Source organism: Antennarius striatus, chromosome 21, assembly GCF_040054535.1.
Source record: "Antennarius striatus isolate MH-2024 chromosome 21, ASM4005453v1, whole genome shotgun sequence".
In the NCBI taxonomy this organism is placed as follows: Eukaryota; Metazoa; Chordata; class Actinopteri; order Lophiiformes; family Antennariidae; genus Antennarius; species Antennarius striatus.
The window spans coordinates 16,169,863-16,197,494 of record NC_090796.1 but is presented as its reverse complement, the minus strand read 5'-3'; the positions used below and the strand labels follow the sequence as shown (position 1 = coordinate 16,197,494).

The 27,632-nt window shown below is 48.0% G+C and overlaps 2 protein-coding genes across 2 annotated transcripts in view; both read right to left on the bottom strand.

Annotated features, from left to right (window-relative positions):
- Nucleotides 1-10,944: 10,944 nt before the first annotated feature.
- foxi1 (forkhead box i1) lies at nt 10,945-14,266 on the bottom strand. Its single transcript, XM_068305796.1, has 2 exons — nt 12,007-14,266; nt 10,945-11,861 (listed from the first exon to the last, which is right to left on the bottom strand). The coding sequence occupies exons 1-2, from the start codon at nt 12,602-12,604 to the stop codon at nt 11,332-11,334; spliced, it is 1,128 nt and encodes a 375-aa protein (XP_068161897.1). The 5' UTR covers nt 12,605-14,266; the 3' UTR covers nt 10,945-11,331.
- Nucleotides 14,267-18,400: 4,134 nt separating this feature from the next.
- The window catches only part of dock1 (dedicator of cytokinesis 1), a 102,482-nt gene continuing 93,250 nt past the window's right edge, over nt 18,401-27,632 (bottom strand). Inside the window, exons 45-51 of the mRNA XM_068305794.1 lie at nt 27,483-27,566; nt 22,976-23,113; nt 22,680-22,822; nt 21,595-21,793; nt 20,716-20,890; nt 19,956-20,104; nt 18,401-19,334 (exon numbers count right to left, since the gene is read on the bottom strand). Of these exons, the coding sequence (XP_068161895.1) occupies nt 19,239-19,334; nt 19,956-20,104; nt 20,716-20,890; nt 21,595-21,793; nt 22,680-22,822; nt 22,976-23,113; nt 27,483-27,566 (984 nt within the window). The 3' untranslated portion in view covers nt 18,401-19,238. The remainder of the gene's footprint in view (nt 19,335-19,955; nt 20,105-20,715; nt 20,891-21,594; nt 21,794-22,679; nt 22,823-22,975; nt 23,114-27,482; nt 27,567-27,632) is intronic.

Below are 27,632 nucleotides of genomic sequence, written 5' to 3'. Positions count from 1 at the left end.
AAAAGCAGTTAAAATAGTGTGAAATAATACAGATCCAGTCACAGATATTTATATTCATCCAATTTTGCCGCCTGAGATTTAAAATATCTGTCTAATCAAACGACACAAAGTGGAGCCATTTGATCAAAAATGTGGAGAAATTGAATCTTTGATGTAGTTTTTATGACAAGAAATTTATTAAAGTTATTTGAAATTATTGCAATTTAAAGGGAGAAATCAGGTAATTCTGATTTTTCAGACGTCATCTGGGGCGTCCTGGTCGGGTGTCAGCGAGGAGGAGGAAGAGGAGGAGGAAGAGGGGGAGGAAGGTGGAGGGGAAGGGCAGACGGGGAGATGGATGGTGGTGGGGGTGGTGGGGGGTGTCGGTGAAGGGATCACCTTGCTGTGAAGGCCTCAGCGCGGTGCACTTAGCGTCGCGTCCGGAGCCGACACGTAGAAGGGTGTATCTACCCCCCTCCCCCCCCGGGGGCAACTCTCAGGCCCCGGCCTCCCTCCATTGTCATCTGTCCATCTCTCAGCTTCTCCGCCTGGAGGAAACTCACTTCCTCCATTCGCATTCTTCCTCCCTCCATTACCCCCAGGAGGGGCAGGAGGGGCAGAAAGGTGTGGGGGGGGGCACTCCCGGTCTGAATCAGGAGGAGTATCGATGTCGGACAGCTCACCCGTAAAGAATCGGTGGACATAACGACACCTGTCGGGCGAATATACCTGCGATTCAAGTCCCACGCCGGACTGGTGGGGGTGGAGCTACGGCGGCGATGAGTGATCACATGATCTCACACCTCACTGAGCGGAATGGCAAGTATGTCATCGTCCCGGGACGGGGTCTAGCCGGGGCCGTCTCAAGTGAGTGCACCCACGTCAGGGTGATGTATGGACGCAGTAACACAACCTCTGGGGAGGCATGGGGGGTGAGGGGGGTGGTGGTGGTGGTGGGGGGGGACGCCGCACTGCCAACCGGCCCCTCAGATCCCAAGTTGGAAGATGGGGGCCGCATGTAAACATTTGAGACGTGCCACTCATCCGTCGCCACGGTGATTTGTCACCCGGCTGCTTGATAGGAGTTTATCAGGATGCGACGGGCGTGGCAGAGGTCAAAGCAAAGGTCGCGGGCTTCTGCTTTTAACACTATGGATTACACCTTCAGAGGTTTGTCCGACTCAACCCTGCCCTTCGGGCTGGGGGGGGGGGGCGTCTTCTTGTATATCCTGCCCCAGATTCTCCTAATGGAGCCAACTCGCTGCTCATTTGTGAGCAAAACGGTAAAGAAAAACACTAAGTCTTGAAGGAATGTCTCCCCCTGGGGATCCCTAAGTGATGTCCACCCCCACCCCACCCCACCCCACCCCCACCCCACCCGCCGTCATTCAGGGGCTGAAACCGGAGAAGCTGACTGACACTTTGAGTCGTCTCACTCAGGAACCTACTAAAGGGCTAATCTATTCATCTGGATCCTGCAGAGACGCTTCCACAGGTCGCGGACGGGTGTGGGAAATAACATCCGATGCCGTCTCCGTAGCGACAAAAAGAAATCAAACTACAGTCGCACCTCTACTTACGAAACGAACTGGTTCTGGAAGAAATTTCGTTCAATAGAAAATTTCGTTTTCCATGCAAATGCCCTAATCCGTTCCAAGCCCCCCCCCCCCAAAAAAAATTCAGACGTAAATGTTTTATAAAGCATACAAATGCATCAAAATACGTGAGTAGAGACATTCGTACGTAGAGGCACCACTGTACGATGGATATCGATGATTATCGACAAATTTAGAATTCGTCTTCATCCGTCCCTCCAGCCCGAAACTGAAAACCTACGTCACCAGAAGACAGAAGATCCCGAGACACAATAAAACCGGAGATGTATGGGAACCGTCCGGTGTCGGAGCATCGGCCGTGATTTATCCCAGCATGCCTCTCTTTCCCCCCCCATTTAGACGCCGACATGTGAAGATTTAAACGTGAGATACAGGTGAGGAGGTTTAAAATGACCCTGACAGAAACTATGAATTATGGGAACATAAATGTACATTCTGTCAAATGGGTAAAATATCATGTGGGTAACACACACTGTCCCCGACTGCGAACCCCCCGCCAGCTCCTGGAGCCGAGCCCAAACCCACATCCTGGGAGCCCCGCTTCAGCGTTCCTTTGAATTTTACCCCATAAATAAATTTGCTATTTATTGCTGGTGGACATGAGGAGCTGAAATCCTCCTTGTGCTGTTCGGAACGCCTTCTAATCCTCTCGGTGTGACACAAACACTTAACAGAGGAATGCTGCTGAGGAGCGAGCCGTTGAGAGGAGGGTTCTATATTCCACATCAGACGTCAAAACAAGTGTTCAGGAGGCTGGCAGCGCCTGGAAGGGTCGATACGAATGAACACGACGAGAAAACACCAGCGAAACCAAAAGGTTTGCAGTTGGTTCTGCAGGATCCGAAGAAACTACACGAGAAAGAGCGAAAGAACCGACTTAAGTTCTGTCCAACAAGCTCAAGGAGTTTTTAAAAGTCGTTTAGGACGACGCTACGAGCCCACTTAGACGTTAGCTCCACAAATTTCACCTGAAATTCCTTTATTTCCGTTCTATTGGTCTCTTATAATCAGTCGAATGTCATCGGCATATTATATTCACCGTACAGCGCATGTGTCAAACTCAAGGCCAGAGGGCCAAATGTGGCCCTCCACATCATTTTTTGTGGCCCGCGAGAGCATCAAAGGTCAGAGTGTCTAAAAATAAATAGGTCACAAATAGGTCTGCTTTGACCAGAAACTACATTTCCCACAATGCATTAATTCAGCCTATTTTAACTCTGACAAAAACATTATGAACAAAGTTAACGTCCTAACTTGTGTCTGATGTTATTTTTCTTTATTGATTGATAGTTTGATCCTTGATTGACGGAGTTCTGTGGGTTTAATAACCTGTTAAATTAAAAGGATTTATGTTAGAACAGAGAAACAAACTTTTTTTCCGTCTAACTGTAATGTTTATAACTTGAATAAGGAATAAATCCAGAGTTATTTAACAGTAAGGAGTACTTACATTTATTTATGTTACATTGAGTTACATTTACTTACGTTTATTAGTTACATCTGGCCCTTTGATTAAGTCTGACACCCCTGCCATACAGCAAAATGACGATCCTCCAGGAAGGCGGTTGCTATTTAAAACTTCTGATCCGTCCCACATGTGGATCCCTGGAGCTGTTGACTGTAAATAATAGTCCAACCTGACCCGCAGGTGCCCCCCCCCCCCTAAAAAGAGTGAGGCAAGAACAACTGGAGAGACAGCGGGACATTTCCACAGATATTTGATGTTTGTCAAGTCCGGTCCAGCCGGTGCCAACTTATCCTCCCCATCAACGTTTCCACTCCTGACGGTGTCGTCCTGCGTGTCGGCTTAGTGAACGGCCTTTAAGCGGCGCAAAATGTTGGGAAATGTTGGGAAATGTTGGGAAATGTTGGGTTACGTGATCCGGACTTTGGCACCGGGTTTGGTGAAGAGTGTATTGTCTGCTGACAGCTTCCCTCTGAGTTTGGCTTCGGCCCACGTTACTGTACGCTCGACTGGTCCCGTTCACAAGCTGGGATGACATCGCTGTCCTGCTAACATCACCTGTTTCTGACGTCGGTGTCCCGAGTATTTACGAAACGCTGCTAGAAATGGAACGAAGAACACCTGAATCCGCCCCTGGTTACAACTTTCATTTCATATCTGCAAAGATTTTTACTGGATTATGACCAACTATGGATGTGGTTTTCAAAATAAAACCGCGGGACTCGCCTTAAACCCATCTGCGGTAAAAGCCGCGTCCCATTCCGGCGTGCACGATCTCCATGAGTGACGTGATTCATCTTTAAACGACGAGGTCGGCCCAGGCACTTCAACAGGTGGCTCTTTTTTATTAAACCCCATGATGGTGCTCTTCATTAAAGGCCTGCCCAGTATTATGGGCTGGGGATGATAGCCCCCGCTATGGTTAAATATAGTGATTGGACAAGGCCTCCGCTGCCGCGTAATGAGAAAAGTCAGGAGGGCCGGGGCTATTATGCTGTCAGCGCTCGTACCATTACACACCATTAAAAAACAGCACAACTCTGTGATTCATCCTCATTATTTTTATTGGCTAGACGGTCTGATCTAAACGTAGCAGCTGTCATAGCGACGCACGCTTCAACGGGCGTCGTCTTCTCTGCAGACGCTCAACGCTGTTCATCATCCATTCTGATTTTTTTTTTTTTTTTTTTTTCAATTAATGCAGGTTTCTGGAAGATTGTAAAGCTCCGCTTTGTGAATATTCTTAGATTGTGAGTCGGAAGTAATTTGAATCCATCCATCCATCCATCCATCCATCCATCCATCCATCCATCCTTGGTTGGATGGCTTTTATCATGTGGGAAGAATCTGACACTGTTGGTGGTGGCGGTGGCTGATGATTCTGCAGAAATACTTGAATATTCTTTGATTTTGAGTCAGAAGTAATTTGAATCTATCTATCCATCCATCCATCCATCCATCCATCCATCCATCCATCCATCCATACATCCATCCATCGTCAGATGGCTTTTATCATGTGGGGCTATTTTGACACTGTTGGTGGCGGCGGCTGACGATTCGGCAGAAACACGCGCGTATTCCTAGATTGTGAGTCGGAAGTAATTTGAATCCATCCATCCATCCATCCATCCATGGTCGGATGGTGGTGGCAAACCCACATGACATGTGTTGACATGTACGCAGAGGTCAGAGGTCAGTGTGTCTGGCATGTTCTACTGGAATAGAAATGAATCGCTTGTCGCTGCATCGCTGTCGGACTGGTTCGACAGTCGTTTGCATTCGACTCGGGATCCAGCCGAACGCCCAGACGCCACAGGAGACCCGAGGGACGACCTCTTTCTGCTCCGCGGTGAAGGTCATTAATGACTAATCATATTCAAATAGATGCAAATGAGGTCAGCGGTCTCGCTCTCCAGGACCCGCCCCAGGGCGCTCTGGCCTCCTGGTTCGTATCCCCCGTGGGCCTGTGGACATGTAGTGACCTATCGGGCTGCAGACAGACCGGGGTGGTCCTCAAGACCGGCAGACTAGCTTGATAGCTACTTTTAAGCCTCCTCTCTATAGTGATTTAAATGGTGGTGACAAGCACCATTAGCATAATGATAATAGCTACGACACCTCCCTCTGAATCCCGTCAGGCAGCCTAAAAGCAGAGAGTAATGAAAGGAGTGAGTCTGAGGTAAATAAAAAAGTGTGCCGCTCATTTAAGAGCCTGAATGCAAAGTCGGAACGTGTTCCAACAGAGGCCGTTCACGGTTTTCCCGATGTCGGGGAAAGGGTTGGGTGTCCGTTTGACGCTGAGACCACCAGAGGTCCGGAGAACCAGACTCTTCAAATTAGCAGAAGAGGGTCGAGATGGACTTGGAATAAAAATAAAAACTACAGCTCTCCATGTTGGGTTTTTTTTTTAACAAATAAGGTTAAACTAAACTAAGCTAAGATAAGCCTAAGATACAGAAATCAGGTCTTCGGGGTCGTGTTTAATGGAGAAAACAAATCAGACTGGGGCTCATCCTGCTTGCAGATCTAAAACTCTTCTCTTCAAAAGATTTGCGTTTTTCGTTCCTCGAAAATGCCGTGTGTGTGTGTGTTTGTTTCCTGGATGATGTCACGGAGGTGGGACGCCAAAGAGAACACACACACACACACACACACGCAAAATCGCATCGTCGGCAGACTGATCCGCCGCTAGCAAGAGTTCCTGCAGCAGCCTGGAAGCTTGTTTTTCCCCTGACGGGGTGCATGTCATGTGTTTATGGTGGAAACACAAGCTGTTTGGGGTTGATAGACTCCAAATCCAGAGTCAACACACTCGCCGGTGTTTCTTAGAACGCTCGCTCGGCTAATTAGCATAAGTCGTTCCTGTCCTGCGCTACAGGAGGGTTTTTGTTGTTGCACAAAGTGTTAAAATTGTGTTTTCATTTTCCGCAGAAATGTCAAGACGTTAATTAATGCAGGCGATAGACGGAGACGTATCAATAGCTGATTGTGTTCTAATGACGAGCTGATGGGGGGGGGGGGGGCGATGGTCTTATCACCGCAGAACATCTCCATGATTAAAGCGCTGCCTCCCTGCCCCTCCTCTCTGAGATGATAGCAGCCGCCTCAGAAGTCCAACCAGTGCCTTGAAGTGCATGCTGGGATTAGTGGCAAACACAATGGAGGCATTTGGAGGAGGGGGGCGGGGGGGGGCACGCATGTCCCTTTTGAAAGCCTATCATTTAGAGCCTTCAGCCGTGGCTCATCTGCAGCTTACGTGGATGAAAACTCAAATCTGGGCCGAATGTTGATGGGAGTCCTCTCTGATGGGGGGGTGGGGGTGGGGGGTGGGGGGTTCCAGAGGTGTCTCCTCGCTCCTGTCTCTCTATTGGTATGCATCCCCTTATAATAGAAGCAGGAGGTAGGGGGTCTCATTAGGGGCCGGAGAAGGTGGTGGTGGTGGGGGGTGTTGCTTTGTGCTGAGGGAGGGAGGGGGGGGCAGTTGGTGAATTCCCCGGGGCAGATGCACCAGCATCACACAGGACTGCAGCCAAATGGAGGGTGAGAAACACACACCAGATCAGTTTCTGCTTCTGCAGAAACACGCTGAAGCTTCAGGATGACGTGCATGAAAGGAGCTCCAGGTGGGCCGCGTCGTCTGACAGCGGGGGGGGGGGGGGGTTCTTCTGATGGGACGCATCTCTGAGAGATGGCTTCCTTAAGATCTCCTCACAGCCACTGACAAGCGGCGCAGAGGTAGCTATTTTCAGGTTCCCCTCCCACCCCCCCCACCCCCCAGAGTACCGAATGATCTCCTCACTTCCGTCTCGCCACCAGAAGGTCCCAGGCTGCGGCGGGGGGGGGGGGGGCAGACTCCCTCTGGGTAGCCACTTCCTCTTTCATCTGTCACCACTTCCTGTCTGTGAGGAGCAGGTAATGACAGCGTGCAGGTGTTGCTAGCCGGGTGGTATCACTGCGAGGCGTCAGCCAGCACACAACAGGCTATTGCCCCCCCCCCCCCCCCCTGTTGGTGAAGCATCACCAACGGTCAAAGTGGGTCCTGAACCGAGCCGGATTGATCACATATTAGCCGGTAGATATTTGTTCACACAGAAATGGATGCTGCGTCAACCCAGGATGTTGTTCTCATCAAGTCACGGTTTGGAATTTCATGTCCTCAAAGGGCCAGATGTAACTAATAAATGTAAGTAAATGTAACTCATTTTAATGTAACTCAATGTAACTACTCCTTAATGTAACTAATAAATGTAAGTAAATGTAACTCATTTTAATGTAACTCAATGTAACTACTCCTTAATGTAACTAATAAATGTAAGTAAATGTAACTCATTTTAATGTAACTCAATGTAACTACTCCTTAATGTAACTAATAAATGTAAGTAAATGTAACTCATTTTAATGTAACTCAATGTAACTACTCCTTAATGTAACTAATAAATGTAACTAAATGTAACTCATTTTAATGTAACTCAATGTAGCTACTCCTTAATGATAAATAATTGAATTTATAACTTATTCTACAGAAAAAACATGTTTGTTTGTTTGTTTCTCTGTTCTAACATAAATCCTTTTAATTCGTCAGGTTATTAAATCCACAGAAATCCATCAATCAAGGATCAAACTATCAATCAATAAAGAAAAATAACATCAGACACAAGTTAGGACGTTAACTCTGTTCAAAACTTTTTTGTCAAAGTTAAAAATGAGCTGAATTACTGCATTGTGGGAAATGTAGTTTTTGTTAAAGCACACTTTTGACCTATTTATTTTTAGACACTGACGTGGAGGGCCACATTTGGCCCCCCGGGGCCTTCAGTTTGACACATGTGCCTTACATAATTAGAGAATATTACTCTAATAAAAAGAGTTGGAATAAGGTTTATTCTCTTTATGTAGTGGATTATTTTTTATTTGTCTGTCTGGCTTCTCAGCGGTGTGCGAAAAAAACCAACGCTACGCTTTGTTATGACAGAGGTCACAGGTAACGGATGATCTGCCTACAGTTCCCTAATGTGAGAACAAAGACTGTGTCAAAATATATTTCAGCGACAAAGTGAGGGGGGGGGGGGAGATCGGTTACACTGTTTAGGGATCGGTTGTCCAGACAGGAGCCTTCCAGGCTTTTTCGAAAATTCTGGATCCTTGAGCTCAAAACGTCTGCACCGTCTTCCTCTCTGACTCTTATCTGTGTGAAATCAAACTGTGGAGGATGTCGGGGGGAAATTTTCTCATGCTTTTGTGCAGATAATCCCTCTTGTTCTGTATAAAATAATCCATATGCCGCCGGTGCGGCGCGGCGATCCCATGCAGCTCCGGCCCATACGTTAGGATTCTTTATGGGCGTCGGATGGAGGAGGATGAAACCGAATCGGGTGACATTCTCCTCAGCTATCGTTTGCACACACCATCCGTTTAAAGCGTTTTTTAGACAGGCGACCCCCCCACCACCACCACCTCGCCTACACATTTACGCTCATTTCGCGCCTTCCCCAGAAGCTGTCATCATATCGTTCGCTCCGATATTTAACTTCCTCCAGAGATTGAGCTGTAATCCAAGAAATCATCCCTGTGACGCCCGCTGACTGCTACAAACAGATGGGACCCGACTGTAATCGACCCCCCCCCCCTTTCTGCTGAGATATCATGACCTTCAGTGGAGTCGGTTCCCCCTCAGATTTGTCTGTCAGGCAGCGTAAATAAAGGATCTTTAAGCGAACACTGACTCCTCTTTGCCGACGACTCCTCTGGGTGTATTTCTGGTTGTTGGTTCACATTTAAAATGTGTGTCTCTTTATTTACGTCCTCCAGGCCTGTAATCCGGCCTCTCGGTTAAACTCACCTGCAGGTGCAGCAGACGACGCAGGAAACACATCCTCGCTCTCTGTAATTGGCTCTGGATGACCGGATCTGCTCCTGAACAGGGGGGGAGGGGGGAGAAGGGGATTAAATTAATCCAGTTCTGAAATACCGACTCCCTCCACGGCGAGCCGGCCTCGCCTCGGAGGGATGACCCTTTGTGGGCCGAAACCCATCATTATGGGTTTAGCCCACCAGGCGAGAGCGAGGACCGGCAGCCACCCTTATGCTGAGGTATTCCGCTAGGCCCTGGAACCCCCCAGCCCCGGAGCCGGGGGCCACTTGGAGCAGGCAGAGCAGAGACACGGTGGCCTGACTGATATTCATGGGTAAATGTGCCCTCCGGGCGTCGGGCACTGGAGCGAAACCTTTCTGAGAACAGTTATGGTGGGTGGGGGGGTGGGGGGTCGAACTTGGAAAGCAGGTGTGGATTCTTTCGTGTGCTCAATAACAGCTACCATTAAAAAAATATTCTCCTATTAGAATTAAAAGTAAGAATAATCGGTTATATTTGGTATTTTCTGGTTGTATAATTGTTGGATTCCCTCTGAAATTGCCTGATTAAAAAAGATCCATAATATAATATTGAATCATCGCTTCATGAAACCCTTTAATAGGATGAAAACACGTTCCGCTTGTGGAGCGCTCCTCTCACTCCTCTTCTTCTAACTGTGAGAACCTGATCCCGTATGACAAAAATCCTCTTTGTCTGATCGGAGGCCCTGCTCCGCAGATAATAGAGCCAAATGTGGCCAGAGAGAGATAATTTGTTCCCAGATCTTCAGATCGTAATATTTTCATTTGAGCCCAGGAGGGGATCTCTTGAATTGCCAGCTTCCATTGTGTTCCAACAAGGGCCACGAAAGTCTTGTCAATTAATTTTTCTTTTATTCCAGACCACAGAGCGCCTGAGCGATCTCAATTATCAACCAATTACGAGGTGTTTCCTCTTATTTACCCGCTTTGATTCCGTGCGTATCCATATTGTTTGGAAATAAAGACCGGACAAGGGTGTTAAATCACTTGAATTACTCACTATTTTCTCTCTCCAATAGCAGGCTTTCTGTCGGGTTCCCCCCGGGTCACCGGGAAACCAACAGAACAGGACATAATGTTTGAACGCTCTTGTTCCACAAAAGCAAGGCAGCAAAATAGAAATCCCATAATCAGGTCTCACACAGACACACAAACAAACAGCCGGCGCTTTGCGTGACACTTTGGGGGGAAAGATGGAAACAGGTGCAAAATGCAGCGAAGTGATGTCACTGATTAAAACGGATTTCAGACGGGAAGTTTGGATGCATTTATAAAAGTAAATGCTGGTATTTGGGCATCAATTCAAACTGAATTTTACAACTGAAGTGCTTCTGTGTGGTGAGCAGAACTGGAGCATTCTGAGCGGATGAACTCCTGAACCCTGCAGGAGGAAGCTAAAGGTCTGACTGCTGGCTGAAACTATTGGAAGTGACAAGTGGAAAATGTCTCCGTCTTCCACACTTTACCGCTTACAAACACTTGACTTCAGATTTCCTGACAGTCTCTGAAAAACTGGAGAATTAAAGAGTTTTATTACAAAATGAAAAAGTTCCAGAATGAAATCTGAACAGTTTTAAATGTTTGGACCCGACAGGAGCTGAGTTCTTTTTTTTTTTTTTAAATAAGTGACTGATTTACATAAATTGTAAACTCTTTATCTGAATATATCAGTTATGCTGAATTATTTAGAATGACCTCAAAGAGTGATGTCACAATTACCACCCGGCGTTAATCTGATCTGAGGCTCCAGTGCGTAATTACGCACGGATAAACGCTCAACGAGAATAAACCCGGAACACGAACGTCAGGTTTGCGGCTAAAATAAGTGACGTCAGAGTTACGATCGAGGAAGTAAAAACACGACATTTGTTAAATTTAGAGGAAAGATAAATTGTTTGAAGGCAGGAACAACACGCATCAACCTTCAGGTTAAAATAAATGATTTTTATTCAAACATCGACTTGAGTTTAAATAAAACACAATTCAGTCTGAATTACATGTCACGTATTTAATTAGGAAAATAATCTCTGTACATTTTTCTTCTTCTTCTGCTTTTAAAACAGGGAATGAGCCCAAAGGAACCAGTATAAAAATAAAAATAGAGTTTTCATCCCTCGGGTCACTGATTGTCTCATGGGGCTGATTTGTCGGGTTTATATAAATGAACGTTTTCTTTGTGGGACACCGGGAAGACGATAATTCCTTTCTAATTGAGCCAAACTTCAATTTCCCAGGTTCGAGGTGTCATGATGGCAAAATACCAGTTCGGTTCCAGCGCTAGTTTTACTCTGAGGCCCACCAAAGCAGAATAAGAATAATAACTGCAGGCTATAAAAGAAACGTGAAGACTAAGGCGTGATAAATGAGGGTCTTTAAAGTCTACACCTCCGTTCCTTCCCGGCCGTAAATGAGGTTATTGACGCTAAAATGGTTGGAGAGGCTCTGCGCTGATGCGTAATAGTTCATTCTATTGTCAGAGTTCAGGGGGGAGATTAAAGAGGGCGAGTAGGAGCCCGGTCCGGACATGCCCTCTCTGGTCTGAGACAGTCCCCCTTGATGCGTGGAGCCGTAGTCCCGCTCCCCGCCGCGGGAGCCGTCTGCGCCTCCGTTGTGCGCCAGCAGGGAGTTGACGCTGGACACGAAGCTGCTGAAACACGGGCTGTGCTCCGCGGACTGAGACGGGGACGACTTGGGCTCCGTGGAGGCCGGAGATCCGTGCAGGCTGGGCGGGGAGGAGCTCAGCAGGCTGGCGGTGTCGGACAGCTTGAGGGGACCGTCCTCCGTCTTGATGGGCAGAGCCGCGCTGTCAGATCCGTTTATGTCAGTCCTGCGTTTCCTCTTTCTTCTGAAATTCCCGTTGTCGAACATCTTCTCACAGTTTGGATCCAGAGTCCAATAGTTCCCTTTACCTGGAGGAGATTACATTTACAATAAATATATTTCCTAGTAATGTAGGTTTTAAAGTCCAATCAGATGCGTTAAATTCCACTGATAAAATACAACTTTACGCACACATGAAGCAGATTTAACAGGTAACACGTATTCCAGACTCACCTGGGTCATCCTCATCCCGAGCCACCTTCTTGAAGCAGTCGTTCAGGGACAAGTTGTGGCGGATGGAATTCTGCCATCCGGCTTTGCTCTTCTTATAGAAAGGGAAATTTTCAGCGACGTACTGATAGATCTGACTCAGAGTCAGCTTCTTGTCTTGGGCGTTTTGTATGGCCATGGCTATCAGCGCGGAGTAGGAATACGGAGGCCTGACCATCTTGAAGAGCTCCTGCTGGCTGGAGATGGACAGCCACCCCAGGTCTGCGCCGCCGAACCCGGACGGAGGGGGTAAGAACTGCCTCTGGTTCGATCCGTATCCGGACTGAATGTAAGACGAGCCGTTGTTCCCCGGTAGATACGGGGAGGAGTTGATCCCGGGTCCGTTCAGCCAAAGGTAGGGGTTCGTGGACGGGGAGGTGTACTCCCCCAGGCCGTAGCTGGACGGGTGCGTCGGGGGCCTCTGTGCGTGATGGTGGTGCAGGTTCTGTTGGTACACACCGTAGTTGTCACAGTACACGGCCATGTCCAGGAGCTCCTGCGCGCTGTGGTGCTGAATGGGGCTGGTCTGCTGGCTGGGGGGTTGATGTCCAAAAGAGTTCATAATCCGCCCTGACCAGATTCCCAAACTCTCTTATCTCTTCTCTGCGTCTCTCCTTTTGGGTCTGAGCTCATCCTCACAGGGCGCAGTATTTATGCGCCGTTACGCGCAGCGCCCGGAGCCTCTACAGGTAGCCCATTGAAGAAAAGTTTAGGGATCGTCACACCCCCTTCTCTCTGTCCCGGCACAGCCCCCCCTCATATCGACTCAATTCTCTACCAATCAGCTGCTTTCAAATGCAGGACGCAACGTCACAGTAGATTCAGGTTTATTATCTTTAAGGCACAGGAGGTGTCCGTGCGTAATTACGCATGGGAACTTTTTTAGAGAATGGAAAACATCTTTTAGATTTTACCTTATATGAAATAAAAAAAAGTGAAAATGACTATGTGGATGTTAGTTTATATCACAGACCCTGGAAAATCAATATAAAAAAATAATACATTAAAAACTTTTAATCTATTTTTGCCTGGTTTATTATTTTTTGTTCAGCCCAACTTCGGTGTTACCATAAATTTTTACCTTTTTTTTTCCTTTCACAAATTTCCCTCACATCAATTAATCTCGATCAAAAATCATGGACTAAAATTAGATTTAATTTGCCACAGCTCTGTTATTTTCATCTATCTGTTTATTTGTGTGCTGTCGTCACCACAGAACTCGTTGAACTCTCTGCGGGATGGTGTCAAACCCAAACACCGGAGACCCGCATGAGGAGAAAACCCTCCGTCTCTGGAGAGAAATCCGTTTGCGCTTCAAGAGCGCCGCAAGTTTAGTGTCAACAGAAAATAACCCCAGAACCCTCCAGAGGAAAGGTCGTCCTGTTCCTGCCTCACTAAATGACGTCACTCCCTATAATTAACACTAACAATGAAACATACAACAAAAAACTATGTGTGGGATACAAAAAGAGGATTATTTTTAGATTATTATTTATTTATTCGATCAGATGATCGATCCTCCATCAGCTGATAAAACTCGCGTCGAACTCTGGAACGTTTGGAACTCCTTCCGTCATCCTCAGGAGGGCCGCGCACCGCAGGTTGCTCCTGCAGCTCCGCGCTAATCGGCAGAACATTCCTCCTCTCCATGACCTTGATGTAATTGTTTGGCTTTGAGGTGTGTGTCTCCCACCCCCCACCACCACAAACTGGAGTCTGATGGAGGGGTGGGGGGCATTTAACCCCAGAAGACCCAGTGCCGCTAATAACGCCTGAGCGGGGAGGAAGCGCAACGATCTTCCAGAGAATGACGTTTAAATATGAGAAATATGAACGCGGGTTCTGTTGATGACGTGTCAATTCATCAATATGACATTATATTTAATATAAATCTGGACTTTTCTGCTTTGGGTTAATTTTGAAACTTTAAAATAAGTATTATTTTTGCTCTGGGGCAGCCGTCACTCAGTTTCTCCTCTTCTATCCCTGTTTTAAGTTCAGAGATGTCAAACATGGCAACCTTAAGCCCCCGTGTCATTGTAAAGTAATAATTCAGACGTGTGTGTGTGTGTCAGAGGGGGGTTTAATGGCTTCTATTGTGGACCTGCCATGTCTGTCTCCATCCACAGTTTCCTCCAGCTTTCTGAGGTCACGGCAGCTTTTCTTCGGAGGATCAAGTCAATCACGGCGGGGTCAGAGAGCCTCCCTTCGGGCTGAGGATGGAGGAGCTGCGCCGCTGCAGGTGAAGGGAGAATCAGCCACGCCCCCCCCCCCTCCAATTCAGAATTTATCAACGCATTCACCCCATGGAGCCAGAATCAACAACAACCCACGGGGTTAATGATCATCAGGCTGCTTTTCTGCAGACACCCACCAGCAGTGTATTGTTTTATAGAATCTACCAGAGCGTTAGAGGCTCTAAAGGGCAATAAAACCACGAGTGAGGCAGATCATGTCTTTAATTCCTTTAAAAAAAAAAAAAATCTGCCTCTGCAGCCGGCGGCTCGTCCCGCTCACAGTCCCCCCCTAGTGGACAAACCACGAAATAACAGGCGACACCGCTGGAGGGCGGAGCGGGACCGCAGAAAGAAACTTTAAAACAACTTATGATGACGTCACAACAGTGACCATCCAGAAACGCACTTTTTAAATTAAGGGTCACTCCCCTTCACTCAACTTTCAACTACTAATAGTGCACAGATAAAAAAAAAGTATGAGGCCCAGAGAGGAGAACTTATTATGACGTCATAAGACGCTCCTCTCTGTGTGGTCTCCTCTTCCTAATTACCCCCCCCCCCCACCAACAGGCATCAGGATGGGCAGCCCGGCCTTCTGCTGCAGGTTGCATTAGTTTAATTGTCTCCTCCGCCGGACAGATTTACACCTCAGCTTCTGATCAAATGCCACACACACACACACACACACACACACACACACACACACACACACACACACACACACACACACACACACACACACACACACACACACACACACACACACTACACACCCTGTCTCCTCTCTGTCAGCTACAGAGGTTAAATATAACCCTGCCTAATATCACAACCACAGTATGAGACTTAAGCAGAGGTATTTTATCTCATCCGCTCAATAACTGCCGCCTCGGTTCACCGGCGAAAAGACAATATGGATGTAATTTAATGCAGGAGGGGGCTGCTGCTGTCAAGATGTCACAACGATTCATTTGACCTTAAAATTATAGCCGAGCGTTGATGAGTCTCTTGGCGAGACGCGCCTGCGGGGAGGCCGCAGTGACCGGCGCGTCCAGCAGGGGGCAGTGTGGCTCCAGACATGACGCGCTCCGGACGCTGCAGGAATCAAACCAACGCCCGTTAATCCGCCGGAGCCGCGCAGCTTTCTGGGAGGTAAAAAACACCCCCAGAATATGAAACCTGATCAGAGTATCGATTTTAATCAAATGTAACCATCGAGAGTTGAGAATAATGGAAATGTTTTCACAGGATTTTGTCCAAGCAGCCACCAAACACTAATTGTGTTCATTATTTATTTACTTTACAGCCTTTAGGGAGATTTATTGCAATAAAGATAAACGATCAGACGTGAGTGTTGCGATTTAAGGGCCAGAAATATAATGGATTATTTAACATTCTGCTCTTAAGAGCATCTGGGCTTAGAAATAACGACAGAAGATCAATTGACAACTATTTCGTCAATCAATATTCTGCTAGTGGAGGAGAAAGTAGCCGTGAACTCAGTCTCCTCATCACACCGGTTCCACACCCCCGGTCTCTCTGGGTGTCTCCTAGCAACACGTCTCACCCGCTGCCTGGGAAAACCCAGCGCCTCCCAACAGCTTCAGCTAATATAGATCACAACCACGTGACTCGGCCCGGCGCAAGCTGTGATAATAAGTGTATAGCTACAAACCGGTTCCGGTACCGGGGGACGCGTCATGGAGACGGATCAGAGGGGGGTGGCGTGCGTAAAGGTGGACGCAGAGTGGGAAAAGTGGATCCAGTGTTCGGTTCTCTGGTGTGAACCGGTCCAGGTGTGAACCGGTCCAGGTGTGAACCGGTCCAGGTGTGAACCGGTCCAGGTGTGAACCTGGAGGAAACATTTCAAGGTTCACAATCTGCAAGTTTTGAGTCTAGTTTAATCGAACCAGGAAGTCCGTTGAGGTGAAACCTGATTGGCTGCTTCCTGTGTTCCGTTTAGTTCCGTTTAACTGACACAGCATGAGGTTAGAACCAACAACCCACTGGAACCCACTTCAGTTCATTTAGTATGAATGATTGAGATGACTAACCTGCAGATTCTGGTCAAACTTTCCACGTGACGTCATCATCGATCCACCAGCTGTTTGCAGGAAGGGGTTAAAAGGCTCTCCTCCGCACGTGCGCTCCATGATTGGACCCCGTTCATCCAGTCAGCTGGGCGGACCGCTCCGTGACAGCTCCGCCGTGATTCGCTCCACGGCGCCCCGGATGTCGCGTTGACGCCCATCGGTTTACCGCTGAAGCGGCGCGTTCAGCGGGATGGAGGTTCCCATGATGCTTTGCGCGTTGCGTGGCATTTCCTTCTTCATTAGACAGTTAAATATAAAAAAGGATGGTGTGTGAGTGTGTGTGACTCTGTGTGTGTGTGTGTGTGTGTGTGTGGGGGGGGGGGTGTTAACCATTTTTATGACATAAAAATAATTATAAATAGTCTTATGAGTGAAGAACAGCTGAATCTGCAGTCCTCCTACCAGCAGGAGGCGCTATGGCCTCTGTAGAGGTGAGCTCCATTACAGTTTTTTTTTAGAAAAACAATCAAGAGTGGAGGTCAAATCTACTTTTTGATCTGGACATGCAAAGCATTCTGGGAAACATTCCAAATGACCACTGAAACCAGTTTGTGACGTCATGGGTTGATCAAACGGCACGTCGTGAACATCGGCTAACGCACAACCGACGGCTACATCTGAATTCTAACCATATCCCTTTGGAATATCGAGCCCCCGCCCCACACACATCAACCCCCCCCCCCAGACAGCTGCGATTGGACACATTCACGGCTGTTGATTTATGGAAGTATTGCCCTTGTTCGTTATGCGAAGGAGACGTTTAGCGCCGAGCCTCCCGGCGAATCAAAGTGTGTGTGTGTGTGTGTGTGTGTGTGTAGGAAAATACACACGTTATTCCAGGCTGAAATGACAAATGAGACGCGGATCGCATGCGTTGTAAATACATTTCTGCCCCCCCCCCCCAACACCAAAAGCCTCTGGAAATCCTCTCAATTAAGCGACGCGTTCCCCGGTGCTTTGAGGAGAGGTGGGGGGTGTGGGGGGGTGGATAGAGCCTGAGCACAAATCACTGGAATCCATTGAAATAGCTGCCAGTTAACTGTAATATTACCCGCGCCGGAATACTTCACCCTTCATCCCTTTTCAATTGCCGGGGCTGAGCGCCGGGCATTCTGGGTAAGTGAATTATGACATTGATGGAACTTTTTATTCCCGCCTCGCGGTTGGAGGAGGGTAACACTCACCGCCGCGACGCAATAAACAGAAGAAGACTTAAGGATAAAGTTTTATTCTCCTTTACATCGCCGTGGTTTCCTGGTTGCCACGGTTGCACGCGATGCTGACTCAGTGTTCACGCCGAGTCGACCTAAACGTGCTCATTAGCCGCCCTCACACCTTTCAGCGCGGGCTATTGATTGACATGTGAGGGTATTTGATTAGTCAGGGGCTATTAAAGGTCATTATTTCTCTCAGGTAGCCCCTCCTACCCCCCCCCCCACTAACCAGGGATAGTTTTTTCCACACTGGATCAATCGGAAGCATAATTTCCCATAGCTGAAGCAGGACGCGTGAGGGTTTAATGAACACCACCTGAACGCAGTATGGTGGGGCAATGTGGGGGGGGGGTTGGTGCCAAGAGAGAAAAAAAAAAGGGGGGGAAGGGGGGGGGGGCAGGTAGGATGGAATCCACCAGAGGAAATAACTTTTTGGTGAGAAAACTAAAATGTTAATCGAATATTTCCTCCTCCGTTTGTCTCTGCGCTCCGAGGTCCATTCATCTCCCAGACGGTCGGAACACGAGTGTGTGATCGGAGCAACACGGGCCAGCGGCGACACACACACACACACACACACACACACACACACACACACACACACACACACACACACACACCATGTGCTGGATGTGCACAGCCGAAGGGTAAAAGGTCATGTGTGTGAAATTGGCAAAATGCCGCCGCTACAAGAGGAGCGGTATTTCATGTTTTTGAAGAGGCCTTAAATTAATGTGTTGGATGAGACGAGAGTACAGATCAATAAATTACCAAATTATAATAAAAGTAAAATATTTTTTAAAAAAAATTTTTTAAATGAATTTTTACTTTTTTATTTTATTTTTTAATGCATGACCTGAAAACAGAATCTGAGGTTGCAGGAATCAGGAATGTGGAAGAAGAAGAAGAAGAAGAAGAAGAAGAAGAAGAAAGGGGTGGCGTCATGGAAACGCAGCGTCTCTCGCCGGGAATGATGAAGAATGATGAAGGTGATGTTGATGATGATGTTTTTAAAAAAAACAAAAAAAACAAAAATCCACACACGTGAACGTTTCCTTCAGATTCGTGTCAGTAGTGAACAGTCCAGGTTACAGCAGGAAGGCGATGGGAGTCAGACATCCAATCCGTGACGGGATGCTCACATACCGACTCTGAAAGTCCCCGCCCCCTTCATAACCGACACCCCCTCCACACCCTTTTTTTTTTTTTTTTGCTTCATATAAATGCTGCTAATGGTATTAATACAAAAAAAAAAGAGTGAAATCACATAAAAAACAACCCTGAAATAAAATAAAATCATATATACAGACCTCTGTACACAGTGGAATAAAAAGAGATTATTCTTGAACGTGCTCTCGTCCTGTCTGGGAGCTGGAGTGGGGGTGGTGGTGGTGGTGGTGGTGGTGGGGGGGGGTCGGAACGCTGCCGATCCGAGCTCCCCATCACCGTCAAATTGAAGGCAGACGATGAAGATGAGGGATGATGAGGAGGGGCCGCGGTGAGGTATTCATCTTGTCAATCTGGGACAGGAAGTGAGGGATTTGTGGGTAAAAACAAACGTTGTTTTTGTTTTTATTTTGGAGAGGGAGGGGGGGGGGTGCTGTTGTTGTTTTTGTCGTCAGGGTGTGGTCTGGTCCGACTGTCAGCGTCTCTGTTCACTGGACGATCCACGAATCGACGGACGCCTGCTTCTTGGCGGTCTTGGGGGGAGGCGGCGGAGGGGTTTTGATGGGCAGGGGGGGAGGGAGATGCTGAAAGACCACAAAACGGGAGGTTTTAGCCATCTGGAGTCATTCATTCACGCACACACAGCCTGGAACGTCACGCCGTCGCCGCGGTAACAGGAAACACACGCAACTGCAAAAACGACAGCGTTAGCGGCGGCAAACGGTTCCGGTTCGGACGGAAGAGGCGGAGTTTGATGTCACAACTTTATCCGGATGCGTGCAACAAAGTCGAGGTGCGATGGAGGCGGGGCTAGCTGATCAATGACATCGCCCCCGCCGCCATCGATGACCGTTAATCAAGAGCTGTCGCTCACGACGTCTGCCTGCCGCCACGCTTCACGCCGACCCTCCGTTCGCTCCCCCGGTCTCCGTGACGACGGCCGAGGGAGACGAGTTAACGGAGCGTCGTGGCGAGAGGACGGCGAGCGTCGGAGGGACGAGCAGCTGATCAGCTCCTGATGGATGTGAGAGGTGAAGCCATCATCCAATCAATCACGTCTGGGCGCCGGGCCAGCCCCCGGGGGGGGGTCGTTTGGGATAACCGCCTGATGCCTGTGACACACTCCACCCCAAATGAGGCACAGGCGTCAACCCCCCCCTGGTTGAATGCCCCCCCAGCATCATGAAGGAACCCTGATTACCTACCCTCTGATGGGGCGGCGGCGGCGGCGGCGTAGAGGGACTCAGGTCGTGATTATCCTGCAGGTTGCCGTAATCAGCCGCGCCTCCTTTCACCGGCAGCGGGGGCGGAGTCTCACCCTTGTCGGACCCCCCCGTTCCGTTCAGCTCCAGACCTGCGGAGGAGGGGCGGGGCTTAGAAACAGTCGGGACATAAAGCCCAGCTGGGGGCGATGGGTAAGACTCACCTGAGCAGGAGGAGAACACCTGGAACCCCGTTACCATAGCAACAGGGTTCATTTAAATATGAGCAGATCACAAAGACGTGGAGCTAACTGCTAACGTGATGACATCATCACTGGGCGCCGGACACACAGGAATTTTTTTGACTCATTTATCGTCACATCCTGTTTGTGTGTGGTTTAAAATGCAAATGAGTTCAGGCTAGACACGCCCCTTTCAGGAAGTGGGTGTGGCTTGTGCATCCCGATGTGACTACTTCGTTTGTTGGGCGTTAGTTTGTGATCCGTGTGGCGTCTGCAGAGGGCGGGGTCTGGTGTTGGACAAGGTTTTGCATATTACGGGACCTTTAAAAAGTCACATGACTCAACAGATGTTGTTTAAAAAGGTAGGATGCTATTAGCATTAGCATCAGGAAATCTCCGCCCATCGTCACCTGACCTTAAAGGCGCGTAAAAGCGAACGAGTGAATTGTTTCTCTAGAGCCAATAAAAACCTGCAGCCAGCGATGATGTCATCAAGCTGTGGATTGTGGGTAAATTCTTACTGGAAGCGGTGAGCAGGACCATGGCGTGTTTGCTCCGTGGCGTGATGGGCGGGGGTCCAGGCGAGGGGGCGGAGTTAGAGGAAGAAGAGGGTCCGGGGGAGACGGAGAGGCGGCGGTCTCCACCCATCTGGTTGAGGACTTGACTCTTTGGTCTCTGGGGTCGCAGGGGGCTGATCTACGGGGGGGGGGTGGGGGGGTCGGGTGGGGGGGCAGAGGAGGATGCTTAAAATAAAAGCGAGTCACATGACCGATCGATAAAGTTTAGTGAGTGGAGTCGGTGATTACACGCAGCAGAAAATCAATAAAGCATCATTAAAAGGAGAAAATGAGGTTCGCATCGGGGACCCCAATGTGTGAATCCACGCTCCTATGGGGTGGGGGGTGTTTCTGTACTGGGGAGGGAAACGCGCTGGCTACAAATCACTGTTCGCAGCCACGACTGCGTTCTCTCCTCTTTTTATTATTATTATTATTATTATTATGGCTGGAATTTGAATATGAAACACAATCTGTCCTGGGGGGGGCAGGGGGGGTTAACAAACAACTTTGTAACTGACCAAAGTCATTCAGAGACGTTTTTTTTATTCCCCACGCTAAAAAAACTAAACGCTTAATTAAAAAACAACCCCACTAATGTTAAATAGGAGCCCCCCCCCCACCCCCATCCGAGGCAGAAATCTCCAGACAGGAGCCAGACGCCTCCCCCGCTCCCGGGGGCCTCCTTGGGGGCCCCACCATTCCTGCCCTTATCTTAATGCTGTCAGCCGGGGAGCGTTCCCCCCGGGCGTGTCGGACACAGATTCCTCTCTGCTGCGATGAAGAGGAACCCCAAGGGGGGGTGTAAAGAGCAAAGTGGGGGGGTGGGCTCAGCTCGGGTACCGTCTCTGACAGGATGACGGCTTCGGCGGGCTGCAGGGGGATGTCGGTGGTCTTCATCTCCTTGTCGAAGATCTCCTGGTGTTTGCTGTTCCTCTTCTCCTTCTTCTTCTCCTTGCGCTCCCTCTCCGGCTCGTCGCGGTCCAGCTTGTCCTGAGACTTGGTGTGAAGCTTCTTCGGCAGGTGGGGCTCCAGGGCGAAGCTGGGAGGAAGAGGAAACGGGGGGACGGACCAATCAAACGGCGTCTGAGCATCAATAATCTGGTTCTGTCGCGGCTCGCTTAATCCGGCTTCATCGAGTCGGGATTAAAGAAAAACTTGCAAGAAAGTTCATTTAACTTTAAAGATGAAATAATTTACTTTTTATTGTGAATTTCTGCTCAACCTTGGATCTAATAATAGGTTTAAAACAGATGGAAGCCCAGAAGAAGTTCCACCAGCTTTTTGAATGTTTCTTTTTCCACTTGTTTCATATTATGTTAAAATTACAAGAAAAAAAATCCTTAATTTAAATGTTATGATCCGGGACTGACGTTTGTCAAAAGTTTTAAAGCACTGAAACTGAAAAAAACAAGTATATAACATTTTTAGAGAACATTTTAGGGACTGAACTCTTTTTGCACCGAGGATAAAAGACGCTCTAATTACTTGAATTAACTCTTAATTAAAAATTCTATTGAATCAGAGCCATTTATAATTATTAAAGTTTAAATTTACAATATACTGTAGATAATAGAGCATATTTTGTGTTTTAGGCATTTACAATATGGATTAATGCCTTCGAAATGACTTGAAAGGGTTAAATTTATTTGAATAAAAGACGTATAAATTAATTTTTTGTAAAATTTGAGCTGAAGTTGATCAAAACATTTCCCCCTTTACTGGGCAGGTGACTACTTTTGGTTTTTAAATAAAGTTTTGTTTTGTCCTCCAATAACATTCTAAGGTTGAACTTTTGTGTCCCATAAAGGGTTAACGCAGTGAAAGTGGGGGGGGGGGGGGGTTCATAAATAATACTTTAAAGCACATTTTTGGAACGTTTTTATATTTAAACACTGAAGCAGAGGAGCGTGGGGGTCAGGCGTTACCCGTCCGATCCGGGCCTGGAGGGGGAGTTGTCGGAGGAGACGGAGGTGACCGACGCCACCGACAGCGGCCTCTGGGAGGAGGGCATGGTGGAGGAGCGGACCATGGACGGAGGACGGGACCCCCGCCGTTCGTCCGCCGGCGGCTGAAGCAGAGAGAAGAGACGCAGACGTTCCTAATCCAGCAGCCAGTCAGGGAGAAATCTCTACAATAAACTGTAAAAGTCTGAAGGAACGTTTGAAGGAAGTCCAACGGCGTTCCATCGCTGACCCCCCCCCCCCCCAGACAGGAAACCTACCAGGGACTTGACTCCGTACTGTTTCTCCACCTTCTCTCGGAGCTGCTTGAAGCAGGCCTCCAGCCGGTCGTGGAAAGGTCTCAGCGCCTCCGTCACCTTCTCCCCGTGGATGCGAACGCCTTCGGCGAGGTACGGGATCTGGGGGGGGGGGGCAGAACAGAGGTGTGACAAACCCTAATCCAATTTAACCCCCTCCCTCCCCAACCCCTCCCAGGAAGAGACGGAGGTCACCTGCGTGTCGGTCCTTCGTTTATTTGAGGAAAAACCTCACATGGAGCCAATTTCAGACACATGACCTTTAACCCCTCGGCTGTGCACATCCAGCACAGCATGTGTATGAGGCTTGTGTGTGTGTGTGTGTGTGTGTGTGTGTGTGTGTTCAGAGGAAACATCACAACCACATCCAGGTGGAACCAGACTACATCAGACGAGCCTGTTGCCATGATACGCCTCTCTCCCGCCTCCCGCCGCCCCCATCACCCCATCAGAACAGCCAGGCCCCCGTTCACACCTGACATCAACATCCTTAGAAACAAGGAGACGCAACGACTGACAGGAGGGATTTACACGCCGTCTGATTTCCTCTAATACCTGCGGCGGTTCCACGAATGTTAAACAGCCTCGACTCATGGCCCGGGGGCCGAATGTGGCCCTCCACATCATTTTATGCGGCCCTCGAGAGCATAAAAGTTCAGAGTGTCTAAAAATTAATAGGTCAAAAGCCTAATTTCCCACAATGCAGTCATAGAGGCTATTTTAACTTTGACAAAAAACAAAATACAGTATTTTCTGCACTATAAAGCGCACTGGATTATAAAATGCACTGGATTATAAAGTGCACTGGATTATAAAGCGCACTGGATTATAAAACACACTGGTTTATAAAACGCACTGGATTACAAAGTGCACTGGATTATAAAACACTCTGGTTTATAAAACGCACTGGATTATAAGGCGCACTGGACTATAAAATGCACTGGATTATAAAACGAAGTGGATTATAAAACGCACTGGATTATAAAACGCACTGGATTATAAGGCACACTGGACTATAAAGTGCACTGGATTATAAAACACACTGGATTATAAAACGCACTGGATTATAAGGGGCACTGGACTATAAAGTGCACTGGATTATAAAATGCACTGGATTATAAAACACACTGGGTTATAAAGTGCACTGGATTATAAAACACTCTGGTTTATAAAACGCACTGGATTATAAAACACACTGGATTATAAGGCACACTGGACTATAAAGTGCACTGGATTATAAAACACACTGGATTATAAAGTGCACTGGATTATAAAGCGCACTGGATTATAAAACACTCTGGTTTATAAAACGCACTGGATTATAAGGCGCACTGGACTATAAAATGCACTGGATTATAAAACGAAGTGGATTATAAAACGCACTGGATTATAAAACGCACTGGATTGTAAGGCACGCTGGACTATAAAGTGCACTGGATTATAAAACACACTGGATTATAAAACGCACTGGATTATAAGGGGCACTGGACTATAAAGTGCACTGGATTATAAAATGCACTGGATTATAAAACACACTGGGTTATAAAGTGCACTGGATTATAAAACACTCTGGTTTATAAAACGCACTGGATTATAAAACGCACTGGATTATAAGGCACACTGGACTATAAAGTGCACTGGATTATAAAACACACTGGATTATAAGGGGCACTGGATTATAAGGGGCACTGGACTATAAAGTGCACTGGATTATAAAGTGCACTGGATTATAAAACACACTGGGTTATAAAGTTCACTGTATTATAAAGTGCACTGGATTATAAAACACACTGGATTATAAAACGCACTGGATTATAAGGGGCACTGGACTATAAAGTGCACTGGATTATAAAGTGCACTGGATTATAAAACACACTGGGTTATAAAGCGCACTGGACTATAACATGAATCAGAATCAGAATCAGAGCTCCTCACTGGGAGGGGGCTCCGGCAGGAGGAGAGAGGGAGGGAGTAATTAGGAAACTCCAGCGACTCTGCTGACTCAGTCTGTCGGCCCCCGTGGAGTCGAGCTGCTGGGCGACGTTCCACTTCTGTGGTTGGACTCAGACGTGAAGCCAGCAGCGTTCACAGCCCTGTGTTTCGTGGAGTCGCACAATAACAAACCAAACGAAAAGCAAAGACGACGCCGTCTCCTTTCCTTTCCCATGGCAACCGTAGAGACGTTCTCCGACCGTCTGGGAAGACCATCACAGGTGAGACGGAAGCAGCGACTGCGTTCACGTCATCAAAACAGGGATGGATCGGCGGCCTCCAGGAGCCTAAACGTGGAATCTATCGTCATGACGACTGATCCAGTTTACGGAACAAAGGATGGAGAATCGGTCCCGAGTCGCATCCGGCGGCGAACTCGTGCAAACTCCAGCCAGCGTTCACCTTTTCTTTTTTCCTGCGGCTGCAGCTACGACTTCAGTCAGCTGGCACGCTCGCCGCCATCAGACGCGTGATGCAAGCGTTTGTAAGGATCTCAAAACCGGCATGTTTTATTTAGGCGGGTGTCGACACGCGGCGAGGGCTCGCCGACGGGCGCGGGAGAAGGAGCTGTGAAGTTTACCGATGGAGCTTCCTGTACGAGTCGGTGGAGAGATAAATAAGAGGCGCCCTGCGAGGATTTCCCCCTGATATTAAGCACCTTAATCATCCTCGACGGGACCTGTTTGAGGAGAGAGGAAGACGAGGAGGAAACGAAGGAAGAGAGACGGGTGGGGGAGGGAGGGGAGTGACGGAAAACAGGCGTTGCGAGACGGAAAACACAGAAACTGGCGGAAAAAAACCCCAACAAAAAACGGGGAGAGCGAGGCAAGATTCACGTCTCCCAGGATACCCAGATCTTTTTATAGACCTCAGGATGATTGAGAGCGACTGAGTGGCGGCGGCATGGCAACAGAACTCTGCTTGGTGGCTGCACAGATAAGCACTTTGTGGGGGGGGGGCACTTCAGGGTTCAAGGTGGCTAACACACACATACACACACACACACACACACACACACACAACCACGTAGAAACTTTTGTTTCCCAGCAGGTGGATCGTTTCGAGGCGTCACATGAGATCATTCGTCTCCGGAGCATCCTTCAGAAAAGGGTTTGTGGCTGGTTTGTTGCCGTGACGACACCAAAAAAAAAGTTTGTGAAGTGGGTGGGGCTTACACAGAATCCACCTGAACTTGTTGCAGATCTTGATCCAGGAAGGCTAAATCATTTTTCTTTTAGTTTTCCTAATCTTGGGGTCTGGATTACGTTTTTTTTCTTCCTTTTTTGCTCCCCCTAGTGGTCAGAATCAGGAACTGTAGCTTCAAATAAGGCAGAAATATTCAATCGAGGTGATCTCCGACAAACACCCCCGGTTACAATCACACGCTGCGTACAAACCGGCAGCGTCTCGCCGCACTTTAATAAGACTTCAGAGCCTGGGATGCCCGTCGCCGAGGCGACGATGATGCAGGCGAGACCTTTTGATGAAGATCAACCGAGGTCTCAGGGAAGCGCTAATGAGCAGATCGACGGCACTATAAATAAGATTAATAAAAACAGCAAACCAAGAAAGAAAAAGACGACGTGAAGGAAGCTGAAACATCTCGTTTGCCTCATATATCGACGCGCCTGTGCCTCATTTGACAGATCGGAGATGCCAGGATTAAAAAAAAAAAAAAAAAAAGGCCGATACCGTTTCAAATCCACACCTACACGCGTGTGATGATCGTACAACCGCGTCTTCAAAGCTTACATGTCAACTATGCGCGATTTTGTTCACTTTAGCGTGATGATGTGAAGGTCGTCGTAACCGGATGTAACCGGTTACGACGCGGATAAACGGGAGAAAAAATCACGCTAATTAGCTCTGGAAGAACATTTGCAAACTGCGACGTTATTTCTAGTGCAGCTGCAGAAGCATCCAGAAGGATGTAAAAATAACCGAGAGGCGTTAAAAAGGTAAAGTCAGGCTGCGTTCACACCCCGTCAGATTTTTACACATCTGCGATATTCACCTCTTTCCAGGAGTCACGAAGTAGCGACGTATTTATTTTTAACACGCGTCAACGTCAGGTGCTTTACGTTATGTCACAAAACTTTAAAATAAAACAAATACAAGCTGATAATTAAAGAAACCTGACATCAAAACGACATCAAAGCCAGAAGAGAAGAAGACGACCACGATGAAGAAGCGGCGTGTTCCCGCCGTGACGCGGCGATGCCTGAAAGAGACCAAAAGGTTCCGCCGAGACAAAAAAAAAAAAAAAAGAGAGACAGAACTTTTTAGAGACGCGGAGCAAAGACTCGACCTATTTTACAACAACTTGGCAAAAAAAGAAGAAGCAAATTCTATCAACTTCCTTTCGCAAAACCAGCGACAGGAAACAGAGAGAAGAGAAACGTCTCGGATCCGAAACGACGAGTAGCGGCGGCGTTAATAAAACATTTCGGATGAAAACGCGTCCGATCTTCCGTCTCACCTGCCAGGCGATCAGGTCCTTCAGCTTGTCGATCTTCTCCAGGTCCTCCTTGTGCTCCTGCAGGTATTTCTCAGTGAAGAAGGCCTGAAGAAGAAGAAGAGGAGAAAGACACGGAAGGGGTTAACAAGGGGTTACGGCGTAAAGTAGATC

Coding starts and splice junctions, on each gene's coding strand:
- foxi1 (XM_068305796.1), bottom strand. CDS start 12,604: ATGAACTCTTTTGGACATCAACCCCCCAGCCAGCAGACCAGCCCCATT. Junction 11,862..12,006: donor TCGGGATGAGGATGACCCAG/GTGAGTCTGGAA, acceptor AATCTCCTCCAG/GTAAAGGGAACTATTGGACT.